Source organism: Euleptes europaea, chromosome 5 (genome assembly GCF_029931775.1).
Source record: "Euleptes europaea isolate rEulEur1 chromosome 5, rEulEur1.hap1, whole genome shotgun sequence".
Taxonomy (NCBI): Eukaryota; Metazoa; Chordata; class Lepidosauria; order Squamata; family Sphaerodactylidae; genus Euleptes; species Euleptes europaea.
Genome location: NC_079316.1, coordinates 93,115,779 through 93,131,002, shown reverse-complemented (window position 1 = coordinate 93,131,002; position 15,224 = coordinate 93,115,779). Strand labels below are relative to the sequence as shown.

General features: G+C 43.2%; 1 protein-coding gene across 1 annotated transcript in view; it reads right to left on the bottom strand.

The window, feature by feature from the left end:
• Nucleotides 1–15,224, bottom strand: part of RUFY2 (RUN and FYVE domain containing 2) — a 43,024-nt gene that overhangs the window by 3,246 nt on the left and 24,554 nt on the right. Inside the window, exons 13-15 of the mRNA XM_056849419.1 lie at nucleotides 11,163–11,292; nucleotides 8,210–8,304; nucleotides 5,070–5,118 (exon numbers count right to left, since the gene is read on the bottom strand). Coding sequence (XP_056705397.1) covers nucleotides 5,070–5,118; nucleotides 8,210–8,304; nucleotides 11,163–11,292 — 274 coding nt within the window. The remainder of the gene's footprint in view (nucleotides 1–5,069; nucleotides 5,119–8,209; nucleotides 8,305–11,162; nucleotides 11,293–15,224) is intronic.

Sequence of the window (15,224 nt, the reverse complement as noted above, 5' to 3'; positions counted from 1 at the left end):
TATTATCATCATTGTCTCTATATAACATTCTATTATTCTAAATTAAAGGGATTAGATCAATACATAAACAAATTTTCCCATTAAAAATTCATCAAAGTAAATCCACCGTGGCTCCCTTACACCCCAAAAATAAGCATCATTTTAGCCATTATCTTGTTTTGGGAGGGGATCTGCCAGTCCTTCTTTATTTCCCAATCCCCACCCCCCGTTTTTCAATATAGTAGCTGCAATTCTGGCCTCTGAAGATGTAAAAGAAGATCCCGGTGATTGTATCCATTGGCTTCTTGTTAAAATTTCCAGCATCTTCTTGGTAAAATCCTTCATCATGTCTCCCTCCATCGCTGGCTGCCAGGAAGTGTTTTCTTGGGATAATAATGCTCCTCCTGTCAGCAGTGACTCAGACAAGTAAATTGTAGAGGTATTGAGTTCTTTCATGTTGCTCTCTCTCCTTGCCAGCTGGTCACTTGCAGCTACCTCTTTAAAATCTTGGGTCTTCATATTGTGGATCTCCTCAATAATTGTGTCCAGTTTTCCATTAATTGATTTAAATAGGATATTCATCACCTCAGCTAGTTGAAATGCTTGATGTGAGAGCGCTTGTTGTTTTTCGAAGACTAAATCTTGTTGCACTGCAAACATGTCCATTTGTTTGAGTAACATCTCTTCCAACCTCTTGTTTGACATATCTGCTTGTATTCTTATATAGAAGCAGGCTTTGTAATTTTCAAGATATCCTCAATTATGCTTCAAAGCAGCACAGATAAAGAAAAGAAAGTAGACAGGAAACTGCAGTATCATAGACCCTGCGTCGTCTCCTCTCGGTGGTTAAGTAGTAGGAACGATTTGATGGTTACACCGGGGAGATTCACTTCAAGTCTTCCAATCTGCCCTGTCTTTTCGATGGTAACAAAGCCCTTCTTGTTATCTTCCGGTCTTAAGAGGCGACGTGGCTGGACATTGAATCAAAGAAGCCGGAAGTGGGGGGGGAAGGTTCTCGTCTCCCTCCCTCCCCTCAAAGCATTTAATTGGTAGTTGTAAAGTCATTCAGAAGTCCCTTTTATTGCGTCTACTCACTGATCAAGTTGATAAGGTCTTAGTCAGTTCATTTAATGGCATTTGTTTATTTTAAAAGTCTCGTTACGCTGGGCAGGGAGTCGCCGGTTTTCGTAGGTGTTTTTATCGTCATTCAGGTCTTCTCAATCAAGATAAAGGCAAAAAGTGTCTTTTTACTCACTCTGACTTCCAAAGGTGAGGCTTCTTGTTCTTTTCATAGATTATTTGATGTTAATGTATAGAGGAGGTCAAAGCCTATAATCCAAAGAGTCGTCCGTGGCAATGGTAGCCCCTATGCCGGCGGGGACAACTTCCAACTCAACGGGAGGCTTAAAAAAGCTCTCTCGGAGAATATGGGAGTCCAAACCGCTCTTGAAGGCTGCAGGGGAATTTCCTGCTTCCCGATCCACTATTTAGGACCGAGTTGGAGTGCTTTTTGCACTCCAAATCTAAACGACTCTTGGTGTTTCCTGGGAGCCCCCAGGAAACAATGGCGCTCGGACCAAACGCTCTACAGGAAGTCTGATTCCACTACTGATTCTAACTCCCTGCTAGATTTTGCAGCATCAGTTACAAAAATAGCCAAATCATCGGCGTAAATGGAGGCCTAGGTTCCCAAGGGGCCCTTGCGCAAGCAATAAAGCCCTTACTCCCAAGAAGTTTCAGCTGGATGCCTGCGCTGGTCTGCAGTAGCCGAGCAAGGTCCAAGTCCAGTAGCACCTTAAAGACGAACATGATTTCCAGGGTATAAGCTTTAGAGTGTCAAAGCTTATGCCCTGGAAACCTTGCTGGTTATTTAAGGTGCTAGTGTACTCTCAAGGAAGGATCCTCCACATCTGTTCCTTTCCCATTGAAGCCGCAGCTCACTAGTCCCTAGGGTTCCCCTTGTCCTCAGGAGCAGCTTTTTGGGTGGTGCAAGGAAAGATAGCTACAAAAAAGGGGGGGGCACGGAAAAAATTTGTTTCACAAATGGAGCTCTGCTCTGTTATTTGGATCCAACCCTTTGGAACTACAGTTGTGCATATCAATAAACCTGAAATTAGCTGCTTTGTTAATTTTTGGGTTTACCAAATGCCAAAACCTGGGGATCTCCCCAAAGCCAACTAGGTGATTCCTGAAAAAGCAAAAAAAGAAACTGAAGGTTGCCCCGAATAGAGGCTTCATTTCCCTGCACTATAACCATCTGTTGAAATCAGATTTTTGATGACCATAATAAAGGACTGTTCACAGGATGTCATTTGCCACACAAAAAAGTTTTCCGTGCCTTATTTTTGTTGCATTTAGGCCTTTTTCCTCAGTTTGGAAGCTAGTTTGCACGGACATCACGCTATGCGCCCCAGATACGATTGCAGCCCCCAGACTTTGAGGCGCCAGCCTGCCAATCAGCTTTTTCCGCCAGTCCTCAGCAACGCTGAACTTCTGAATCTGAAAACTGATGGACAGCTCAGCTCCCAAATGCCTGGAGGATGGGGGCCACCCCTTTGTGGGCCCATAAGATTGGACCCCCTGTCCCAAAGTTCATCAAATTTTGGTGACTGTCTAAGGAGAGCCCCTTGCAGCCATCCTGCAAATATGGGGACTCTACCTCCAAAAATGCCTCCACAGGAGCTTTGAAAAAAAATCCCCATAGACTATAATGGGCCTGGATTTTTTTGGTAAACCCAGAAATAAGCCGAATACCGATATTTACCAGTATGGGTATTTGGCTTATTCCGGGTTTACCAAAAAAAACTGGGGCCAATAAACCTGAACCTGAAATTTATCTAATTTTTTTTGGTACCTTATTTGGAACTGAATGAGTTTGGTGTTTTTCTTGCATTGATGGTTTTTCTCTTATTGCGGATGTCTGGCTTTTCTATATAATTGCTATTGCAGTCTGTATTAATTGTTTTATTGCGTTTGGGTTTTTAGGTTTTATATTGTAGTAACTCTTCCTATGTTGTATTATTTCTATACGTATTATTTTTTAAAAGTATAAAGGCAGGATAGAAATCCTCTAAATAAATAGAAGTTGGCACTTTAAGGAAGGAAATGCCAAGGTACAGGCTCCATATCTTCCAACAATTTGAGACCAAACTGACCCTTTAAACTTGAAAGTTGTAATATTACTATGAGAGAAGGTGCAAAATAGTGAATTAAACATTTCACAGTAAGCTCTTCCTTCAAATAATTTTCTGTATTACCAAAACTGCATATACTGAAATCTTCACTTAGCTTCCCATTCTTTCTCCACCAGGTACTGCCATTACTTGCTAGTCAGGCACCCTTCATACAAAATTCACCCCTAGGCCATCTCACTGTGTTTTCTCACTTTTTGCACACAGCAATACTCCAAACAAAACTAAAAGACTGAAGGTATCTTTTCAGCATCTAAAAAACACTCATGCAGCACAAAAGACTTGCCAATTAACACCCTTTTACTGTACACAAAATACACAAAGGCACAAAATAACTAACAGGTTTCTAGGTAAAGACCCATTTTAAACAACACCTTGAATTATCTGGGTGTTTACATGACCATATTAAAATTCAGAACTTTGACAACGCAAATTATAGCCTCAAAGAGAAAAGGACTGACATACAACCAATACAATTCATTATTAATGAAGGGAATCCAAAATGCCAATCATAAAAAAGGAAGAGATCTTGCCTCTCATAGTCTTTCAGCCATCCACTGGAATGAAGTCGATGTACATGAAGCATCAAATAAAGCCAAGTTCTTAAAAATGCCTCATCTGAAACAACTCCCCATAATTGCAAGCTTGTCTAAACCCCCATTGTACCACTGTGAAGTGAAGCCACCCATCTCAAGATGCAACATATTCCAGCTTTAGCAGTGGTCCTCCAAACAAGTATGCCCCTTCTGGGCATGTATGTGCAGCAAAGCTAATTCTTTTTGAAAGGTTATTTGTTAAAATGATTATGTACATGTATATATTTGTACTTAATTGTGCGTGTGCTGCATTAAAATGGTGGTTATTTGTTATCATTTGGGAACCAGTTGTGCTTTTTGGCTTTCCAGCTTTTCCACCCCCAGTTTTTGGGGTTGCTGTCTTTTCAGCTGGCACTGAGGAAGTCTTCCCCACCACTAAACTGACACTTTTCACCCAGGACTCACTTTGCAACCCCACCCCACACATCCCAGCTCATAAATGGTTGTTGTCAGCTCTTTTGGAAACAGCAGGTAAGGGATCCCAGTGGAATCCATTGACACTTAAGCTGGAAAAGTAATGGAGAGAAGGCCAACCTTTCAGGAGGACAAGAGAGAAAGAAGCTGAATTGGGAGAACTGGCTCCCATAAGGAGAAAAAAAGGAGCAAGAGCCTAGTGGCAAAGGCACTGAGTCAGGAAATTGGGAGCTGAAGATATTTTGCAAACACCGCAGTTAAATTATGTACCCTTAAGTCTTAGAGACCACTGGGGAGTAATGGAACAGAGAATGGGCGGGCAGCTGCACAGCAAAGTGGGGGGGAGAGCCTTCTGATTTAAGTTGCCCCTGAGCTTTACGTGTTAAGAGTGGGGTCTACAATGTGTGTGTGTTAAGTGCTGTCAAGTTGCTTCCGACTCATGGCGACCCTATAAATCAACGTCCTCCAAAACATCCTATCTTTAACAGCCTTGATCAGAACTTGCAAATTGAGGGCCGTGGCTTCCTTTATAGAGCCAATCCATCTCTTGTTGGGTCTTCCTCTTTTCCTGCTGCCCTCAACTTTTCCTAGCATGACTGTCTTTTCCAGTAACTCTTGTCTTCCCATAATGTGACCAAAGTACGATAGCCTCAGTTTAGTCATTTTAGCTTCTAGGGTCAGTTCAGGCTTGATTTAATCTATAACCCACTGTTGTTGCTTTTTTGGAAGTCCATGGTATCCACAACACTCTCCTCCAACACCACATTTCAAAGGAGTCTACTTTCTTCCTATCAGGTCTACAATACATACTTCAAATCAATTGAACCACCCATTTGGAAGCGCCTCCTCTGCCCCACCGCGTTCTACAACGTTTTGTTTGCTTACTGACCTGCAATGTTTTGTTTGCTTCTTTAATATCTTCTATTTTAAGCTTTGACCTAAAGAAAAGACATGATATGTATATCAGATGCGAATAATTATAGACACCTGGTAAAATATTTTAGTCCTTTCAGAGACTGACAACCAGATTTAAAGGATGTGTAAACTCACTTTTCCTCTAACCCCCCCACAAACCAGTTGCAATCATTCCCACCCCACCTTAGAGATACCTGCATCTTATTACTGACCGAACCCTGTACTAGTTCTTCCACTTAAGCTTTCCCACCCTGATGCATCTCAGTTAAGGGAGGCCCGTGTGGCTGAGAGGTTGGAAAAAGCTGCTGAAAGCATCAGTGCATTCTCCAGGATTACATAAGTTAGTTTTTCAGCCCACAAACAATTTCCCCACATGGCTACTCACAACATTTCTAAAATCAGACTGCACTGTTACCAGGGAAGCAAAGTCACAAGCCTTTCACATTCTGGTACCCAGACACAGAACTCACTTGTGGGAGTGACTACTGAACTGAATAATGTTAAGATGGATTCCCATATGTAAATGGGCCTGATCCATAGGCCTTCACCATCTGAAGGGACGGCAAGGAGAAGTCTCTTCACAGCAAGGGGGGCCAGGCTTTGAAATGACCTTCCTGAGGAGATCCAGAGCTGGTGCTCTTTGGTGACCTTTCAAAAAGGATGAAAAACTAACTTCTTTTGGAAAGCCTTTTAAAACGATTTTACACGGCTGCTCTGAATTTCTTTCCTTGTTCATTGTTATTTATATTATATAAATTGTTATTTTACATATGCACACACATACACAGAGCATTTCATATAGTGTTTGAGAGAGAGAGAGCGTGTTATTTATATATATGGCGACCCTATGAATTAATGACCTCCAAAACATCCTGTCGTTAACAGCCTTACTCAGGTTTTACAAACTGAGGGCCATGGCTTCCTTGGTTGAGTCAATCCATCTCATACACACACACATTTTATATATTATAGTAATTTAAATAAACAGGTGTGTATCCCAATCTCTAAAAGATGCAAGTATTTTTGATACAGCTAAAGGCCATGAAAACCAATTTTCTGGGGAAATGGGTGAGTTGATATATTCACATTACTTAGTAAACAGAATATATTGAAAGTCCATTCAAAATCTTATAGAACGAGGATGGCTTATGGGGAGGTGCCCATCCTAGGACTGTTAATGCTTTTATCCTGAAGTAAAAGTATACGCACGTTCAGAGTTTAATGGAAATTGCTAGACCAGCTCTGAAAATTTTCAGAGGAAGGCTCAACATCTTTCTTTGGACTCAAAGAACCTTCACTTTTTGCACACTGTTATAGCAGAGTGCTTACCTCTATTTGTATGGCTGCTACCAGAGATATGCTGTACAGTGGGGTGCATAACGTACAGCCTGGGGGCTGCATGTGGTCCACCAACACATATACTGCACCCCCCCCATTTTATTTATTTATTTACAAAATACATACCCTGCCATTCTGGCCACCAAGGCATCTAACAGATTTAAAGCATACATGACCACATCTTAAAAACCACTTAAAAAACCCCAAACCATCACCATTAAAACCAAAGCTAAACTCCAAATCCAAAAACAAAAATTAAAAAATAGGGCAGGAAGGAGGAATCACTGAGGGAACACTAAATTAAACCAAAAAAACTCTTCACTCACTGATGGAAGATAGCAACCAAAGGGGCCAGGCAAGAGAGTGTTTCCAGCCTTTTGGTGCCATGACTGAGAAGGTCCACCTGCTTAAGCCCAGAGGGTGAGACACCTGAACGAGGGCCACAGTGGTTGGGTAGGTTGGGTAGACAGTCCTTCAGGTATGCCAGCTTTAAAGGGCAACGCCAGCACCTTGAATTGTGCCCAGAAACCGACTGGAAGCTAGTATAGATGGGCTAAGGCAGGAACGATATGGTCAATATCCTGGCTGCAGCATTCTGCACCAACTGAAATTTCTGAACACTTTTCAAGGGCAGCCCCATGTAGGGCGCAATGTAGTCAACTAATCTTAGATGTAACTACCGCATGCGCCACAGTAGCCAAATCTTTTCTGCCTATGCAAGGCCACAGCTGGCTAACCAGTCAAAGCTTGTAAAAGGCACTGCTGGCCCCAACTGACACCTGCTTACCCAACAGCAGGACTGGGTCCAACAGGAATCCCAAACTATGGACCTGTCCCTTCAAGAGGAGTGCAACCCCATCCATAACAGGTGGTACCTTAAATCCAGTGTTAGACCTTCCTCTCAGCAGTAGCCCTTCCACCTTGTAGGGATGAAGCTTCCATTTATCAGCCTGCATCCATTCCAAAACTGCCTCTAGGAACCAGTTCAGGGTTTCTACAGCCTCCCTGGGTCTCACTCAATCATGCTCCCGATTGACTCTGAGCATGGAACAGCAGCATCAGGGCAGCTGTGTGTTAATCATGCAGCACCCCAAGAGTTGAGTGGTGAGTCTTAGGCAAGTTGCCAGAAAGCAGACACCTGGGAATTTTTTCCTTTAAAATACTAACAGGGGTTAGCTTTCAAACACTGAAACTGAGTAGAGGGTGAAAGTTTAAACCCACTCCCTGCACACCCCTAAGGCAAACTGAGGATGCACGAGTTTGCAATTCATAATTTATCTATAGAAGGAGATCGTGATCTTCATATCATTTTGTTTGAGCCCTAAATGATGCCAAATCCCCAGAATCTCAAGGGGCAAGTCCTGGTGATGTCACAGGATGGGGCCTGGTGATGTCATACTTTTGCAACATGGCCTGCTTAAATTCACACAAGTTCAATTCTGGTCAATGTAACTGTTTAGGGTGTGCAATTATGACATAAAATCTGCTCAGGTGTTTCCTCTGCAGACGTATTATACTATACCATGCAAGCCCTACTCCTCTCTAGGGCCTGATGTGTGATCTAATAACTGAGGAATAACTTAGCTGGAAGATTTCACATATGACTAGGAGTGTGGAACCATTGCAATCAAGAGTTTTATCATTTTGAGTCCGAACTGTATTAATCTACATTACAAGTGACCCGTTTAACAAACGTTAGGTTACAAGGATAACTGTGTCTCTTTCCCCACACCACCATCAAAAGACAATAAAAGAGAGAGAGAAAAGAAAAATTACTCGCTCAGTTTGCCGGCTAGTTCTTGGAGAGCTTCTTCTTGGTCGTGGCATAGATTTTTCAACTGCTTGTTTTTTTCTTGTAATTTTAGGAATTCCTGCAAAAATAAAATATTAGAATTCGATATATCATTAATATACGTTTAATATTATCAACAACTGATAAACTAAAGGGGAAAAGAAAGCATAAAACTATTTCACCATCTCACAATCCTCTCCTGGTTATAATCTCTTATCAGTCACCAAAAATTCCTGCTGACTTTTAAGTCACAGATCAAGCATGTGGACAAGTAAACATCACAGCAACCTCTGGCTGTATCTCATCTTATTTTTTTCAGACCCACACAAGCTTCTTGTCTGAATGAATAAACACACACTTCTGACACCTGCAAACCACTATGAGTTGTGATTAACACACACAAGGAAAGTTAACATGAAATGTTGGGAATCAGACATTCTTTCAAAATCTTATCTCTTACCATGCCAGGTAATCAGCAAGTTTGCATAACAAAGCAAAATGCAGGGCATAATTGATAAGAACAAGCCAGACAGGAAAGGCAGATTGATGTCACACTGGTAAATATCCCGACTAGCTAACGTATGCCTTCACATTAGAGCAGTACACTGGAATTAGGAGTGATATGTGTATAAAATAACTCATCAGCTTACTGATACCAGAACAAAGTTCAAAGAATAGTCCAGCTCAGTATACAGCTACTTCAGCACACAGATCACTTCTTTAGATCAGAGCGTATCTACTTACTCCCATGAATGTCAGAAACCTGATGGAAGACTGATGTTCACAATGGAAATTTACAATCGTGTGTGTGTGAGACAGAGACAGAGACAAGTAGAGAAATGTGTATTTTTGGACACTCATTAACTTTGGCTGGGGTTGTCATTCCACTCCTACCAGGATGATTCCTTACTCGATCAGCTAATTTTTTTTTTGGCTTTGACTTTAAAGTTAAAAAATGTTTTGGGCACTACGTATTTTAGTGACTGCCATCTCCTCTGTGCCCGAAGCTACCTCTTGAATTCAAGCTCACACCTCGGGTGTCGGTGTGTGTGTGAGAATGAGACAGAGTTAGAGAAAGGAAAGAACGTGGCAGATGCCTCACAGTTTTTAGACTTCCGTTCCCAGAGATTTGCTTAATTCCAAGCCTGCCAGTTTTCTGGGAAAATGGTAGGTAATTCCTATTAAACTGACTTTAAGACTTGGACTACCTACACATCACATAATCTTAGTCCAACATTGTATTTTAAAGAAGCACAAAGAGACAAATGATTTGAATAACCAAGTCTTTGTGAAAGTGTATTCACCAGGTTGTGTATCTAGTTGTATAATTCCCTGTCCAGGACTGAACACAGAAACCAGTTCTCCCAGTCTGCAGTACAAGCTTGCTGTGCATAGAAATGACTGGCTAGTGTTTATGACATCAAAATCCTCCCTTTCCCTCTCATTCCCTGAACAGCTTTGCAGCATTCTGTAAAAAAAAGTATCCCCCCCCCCAGTAAGCAATGAACACATGTTTATATGAATCAACATGAATGTCGAGCTTGAAAACATTACAAAAAAGGCAGAGGATGAATACTGGAGCAGAAGCAATTGAGACTAGCATTTGAGATGCTGATACCGTATATACCCATGTATAAGCCGACCCGCGTATAAGCCGAGGTGCCTAATTTCTCCCCAAAAATGGGGAAAAATTAGGCACCCGCGTATAAGCTGAGGGTCGGCTTATAACCCCCCCCCCCCCCCGCAGGCTTACCTTGAGGCCCGGCGAAGGCTGTGGTGGCGGCGGCAGGCCCCCCGCAGGAGGCTTCCCCCGGCCCTTCCAGGGCGGGGGGAGCCGGGTGTGCCCGGCGGCGGCCGCGCCGCCTTGCAGCGGCCGCAACAGTCTTCCCCCGGCCCTTCCAGGGCAGGAGGAGCCGGGTGCGCCCGGCGGCGGCAGCCGCGCGGCCTTCCTGGGGCCGCAACAGGCTTTCCCCGGCCCTTCCAGGGCAGGAGGAGCTGGGTGCACCCGGTGGCGGCCGCGCGGCCTTCCTGGGGCTGCAGGAGGCCCTCACAGGGTGCTCCTGGCCGGGGGAAGCCGCATGGGCCCGGCAGCGGTGGCGGCGGCGATGGCGGCGGAGCTAAGTTGCCCCCTCCCTCCTCCCCCCTACCCTACCGTATTGACCCGTGTATAAGCCGAGGCCGGCTTTTTCAGCCCTTTTTTTGGGCTGAAAAACTCGGCTTATACGCGAGTATATACGGTAAATACACCTATTGAATGTGGTATGAAGACTGGGGGAAAGTTATTCTTATTTTGTGGGAGAGAAAAAATTGCAGTGAATTCTATTTAAAGGTACATCTATGCACTCCATGTGTTTTATTGAATGGTGTTTACTGAATTTTGTTTTGGTTTAGTTCTTGGGATGAGGTGGTCCAGAAACTGAAATCAATACAATAAATTGAAGATGCAAGCATTGACTTAACAAGTCTTAAACAGCTTCAGCCCATTCTTTTGACAGTGGCTTTAGAAATTACACAATGCTGAGTGAACAGAAAGTGTAACTCCTACGTCCTCTTTTCATTGTTTCTCTGTAATGTCTGATGTTGTCTCCCTACACAAGGGTGGGTGGTTGCAGAAGTTCTAAATGTGGGGGAAGAATCTACATCTGACCATGGAAGGGGAGAAAACCAGGAGAATTCTGCTTTGGATATCACATGGAGACCAGAAAACACAAGATTCATACACGTTATCCTTCCCAGCATTATGAAACATCAAAAGCCCCTGTGAAGAGATTACTTCCACCTCTAAGCCCTGCCATGATCTCTTGAGCTCACATAAAAGTAACCTGACTGGGAACTGTAAAGAAAACCCCTGTGACTATACATACAGCTTCACCATATCACCATCTGTCACTTTAAATAACCACTAGTAATTTTGTGAAATTTTGCAGCAGGACTTACTTTTTTAAGTGGAATGATTTGCTGGGTCTCTGTCTTCAAGGAAGATGATGTTGCTTTTTCCTTTTTAATGTCTTCTTCCATGGTTTGTCGCCATTCTCTTTCTATTTTCAAATCTGTCTCTAGCTGACCCCTTGAAATACAGAACACAGAGTTACTCCAATCAATAGTTTTAAACAAATCATTGCACTTTTTTGTTATCGCTCTAAAAAGAACACCCCACATCATTGGAACACACAAAAAAGTATCTTGTTACAAATTCAATAATACAATGTTTATAATGCAGTACTGGAAACCTTTTATAGACACTAGTCATAATGAGTGTAGTTTGTTTACTTCTTAGACATTTGTTTGAGAGTATGATATTGTTCTAACTAATAGTCTTTTGCAAAAGGTAAGATAAAGAAAAAAAACCCAAAGATTATTTGACAGGAGAAACATGTAGAATGTAACCTTTCCATGTTACTCAAATATAATCAAGAGTAAGGAGATTCAAGGAGCCCCGTGGCGCAAAGTGGTAAGCTGCAGTACTGCAGTCCAAAGCTTTACTCATGACCTGAGTTCAATCCCGAAGGAAGTTGGTTTCAGGTAGCCGGCTCAAAGTTGACTCAGCCTTCCATCCTTCCGAGGTCGGTCAAATGAGTACCCAGCTTGCTGGGGGTAAAGGGAAGATGACTGGAGAAGGCACTGGCAACCACCCTGTAAACAAAGTCTGCCTAGAAAATGTCGGGATGTGACATCACCCCATGGGTCAAGAATGACCCGGTGCTTGCACAGGGGACCTTTTTAAGGAGATTCAACTGGCCCATCCTCTCCTCCAGGTTAAATTTTTTGTTGTTGTAGTTTAGAGAGAGTGTTTGGAGGGAATTGAATTCTTTCTGGTTTTTGTGTTTCATATTTTCTTAGTTTTATTATTTTAAGATGATGTCCTGAACGCCAGCAGACCTGAGGGCCAGAAGCAGGTGGTATAGTCAGATAGCAGTCCGAAGGTCAATATCGGGCTGATCTAGGTCTGGATCAAAAGGGTCAGTATGAAAAGCGAAGTCCAAATGCCAAGTCAAAGTCTGTCCCAAGGTCAAGGCCACCAGTCTCAGGATGATCAGAGGGTGGTGGTAACTCAGGTCAGTGTTCCCATGTCAGTCTGGATGGAAGCGTCTGCTTAAATAACACTCTAAATCATAGAATCATAGAGTTGGAAGGGACCGCCAGGGCCATTGTCCAAAGCTTCTTAAACTGTGGGTTGCAACCCAATATACGGTTGCGTAACTGAAAGTGGGGGTTGTGAAAAATTTGGCAACCGTAAATGGTAAAATTATATGTATACCAAAGAATTGTTTTAAAATAAATTTCTTTATGATTTCTTATCAGTAAATGTTTGATTTGTATACCTATTTTATATTCTTATATACCCGGGGTCGGGTAATAATTTCTTGGGCGAAAAGGGGTCGCGAGTGGAAAAAGTTTAAGAAGCCCTGATCTAGTCCAACCTCCTGCACAATACAGAACATTCACAACTACCTCCCCGCACACACCCAGTGACCCCCTACTCCACGCTCAGAAGATGCCAAAATAACCCCTCCAGGATCCCTGGTCAATCTGGCCTGGAGGAAAATTGCTTCCTGACCCCAAAGTGGAGATCAGCACTACCCTGCGCATGCAAGAAAGGGCCATGAGAGCCAAACACTGATGCAAACCTTCCTGCCCTCCCTCTCATGCTCTGCCTAAGGTCATAGAATCAGCATTGCTGGCAGATGGCCATCTAGCCTCTACTTAAAAACCTCCAGGGAAGGAGAGCCCACCACCTTCCGAGGAAGCCTATTCCACTGAGGAACTGTTCTAACTGTTAGAAAGTTCCTAATGCCTAGATGGAAACTCTTTTGAATTAATTTCAACCCGCTGATTCTGGGGGCAACAGAAAACAACTCAGCACCAGCCTCTATATGACAGCCTTCAAATACTTGAAGATGGCTATCATTTCTCCTCTCAGTCATCTCCTCTCCCGGCTAAACATACCCAGCTCCTTCAATCTTTCCTCATAGGACTTGGTCTCCAGACCCCTCATCATCTTTGTTGCCCTCTTCTGGGCAACTTGTCTACGTCCTACATTCCGGCTTGTCTACTTTCTTCTTAAATTGCGGTGCCCAAAACTGAACACAATACTCTAGGTGAGGTCTAACCAGAGCAGAGCAAAGCGATACCATCACTTCGCGTGATCTGGACACTATATTTCTGTTGATACAGCCCAAGATCGCATTTGCCTTTTTAGCTACCGCATCACACTGCTGACTCATGTTCAGTGTTTGGTCTGCTAAGACCCCAAGATCCTTTTCACACACACTAGTGCTAAGACAAGTCTCCCTGTCCTATAATTATGCACTCAGCACTCTCTGCTGGAGGGAGCTCATTATTCCCATAGCTGTCAGCCGGCAGTGCTCTTCATAGTGCTTGTAACCTTGCACTCCTTTTACGCTTGAGTAGGAATGTTCTGTACCTTTGGGGCTGCTTCTCCAGTGGCTGTGGAGAGCTGTTGCTGGACACAAGAGAGTCCCCTGCCCTGGGTGGTTGTAGGCACGGGGGACATTCATCTGTTTGTGCCTGCTCAGCTTGCTGCTGTTTATCTTTTTCCACTGCCTGCTCTTCAAGGTCCTCTTCCTCTAAAGAAACCTCAGCAGGCTGCCCCATGACAGATGACTACAGATTTTTATTATTTGCTAGCCCAGACCCGGATGGCCCAGGCTAGCCTTATCTTGTCAGATCTTGGAAACTAAGCAGTGTTGGCCCCGGGTTAGCACTTGGATGGGAGACCACCATGGAAGTCCAGGGTTGCCACACAGAGGAAGGCACTGGAAAACCACCTCTGAATGACTCATGTCTTAAAAGCCCTACGGGGTCGCCATTAGTCAGCTGTTACTTGACAGCACTTTCCACCAACAACTTGTTTGGGGACATTTTGAGTAGCCATGGAGGGATATAAATAACTCAATGAACAAACAAACCCAGGTACAGCAATCACCCTAATTGTGTTGAACATTAATTTGCCTCACGAATGAGCACCCTTCTCTGGAGAAGAGGGCTGCGGGTGCTGAAATCAGGGCACTGTGTTTCTGGTTTCCAGCAATCTATATGAAAAAAAGAATGCTAGCATAATTTTTCTGCTTCCTTAAAACATAATGGAGTTGTTTTTATGGGGGGAAAGGAGAAGAAAATAACCAACTGATGAAATATGGAATTAGTACCTTGAGGCCAAAGGTGATTAGATTTTTCTTGAACAGCACACTCTTGTGCAGGAAAATTGGAAGGGCTTCAAAAGCACATTATAACATGGCATGGAAGTCAAGTGTTCAAACAAACAAAAAAATCCCACCAGGCTAACTCAAGCCCCTCGGTGAACCTTAGCAACTCTGTGAATCCCAGCTCAGAGTTCCTGAAATTGTTGAGTTGGGCAGAGCAGTTCAGAATCAAATGCTCTTCCCAACATGGATTATCTGTTTATTCCATGGAGGCATGTAATCTATGGATTATCTCTCCAGGTTAACAGAACAAAATTCTTACCTGTTGATTTTCTGTTCTTTACATGGATAGGAAAGTCATTTACCACTGGGACAGATCCTGCCTCTTGAAAGCTGTAAGGCAGAGCTCAGCAGCATATCCTGGAAGATGGGCCCTTGTTCTGACCCCAGACTGACCAATGTCATGGCAACAGAATACTGATAAAGAACTGCAAACATAACAAGGCATCTGCCACCAAATATGGGAAGAACTGGGAATATTAGGAATATTAAGTACTCATTAAGGCAAAACCCAAAGTTAGATTCAGACTTCTATGATTCACGGCTATGGACAAGAATGGCCTTCTGTCTGTGAGAAGATCCAAAACTCAGCAGATAACAATTTCATTTTATTATTTTGCTGTCAGGAGGTCTGGAAAGCATACCCCCTCCCTGCCCAAATACCCTGTCATTTTCCAAGACATTTTCCAAGTTTGAAGACCCTGCTCTGGATAGTCCAGGTTAGTCCAATCTTCTCAGATCTTCACCAAAGACGCCAGAATACCTTTAGATAACA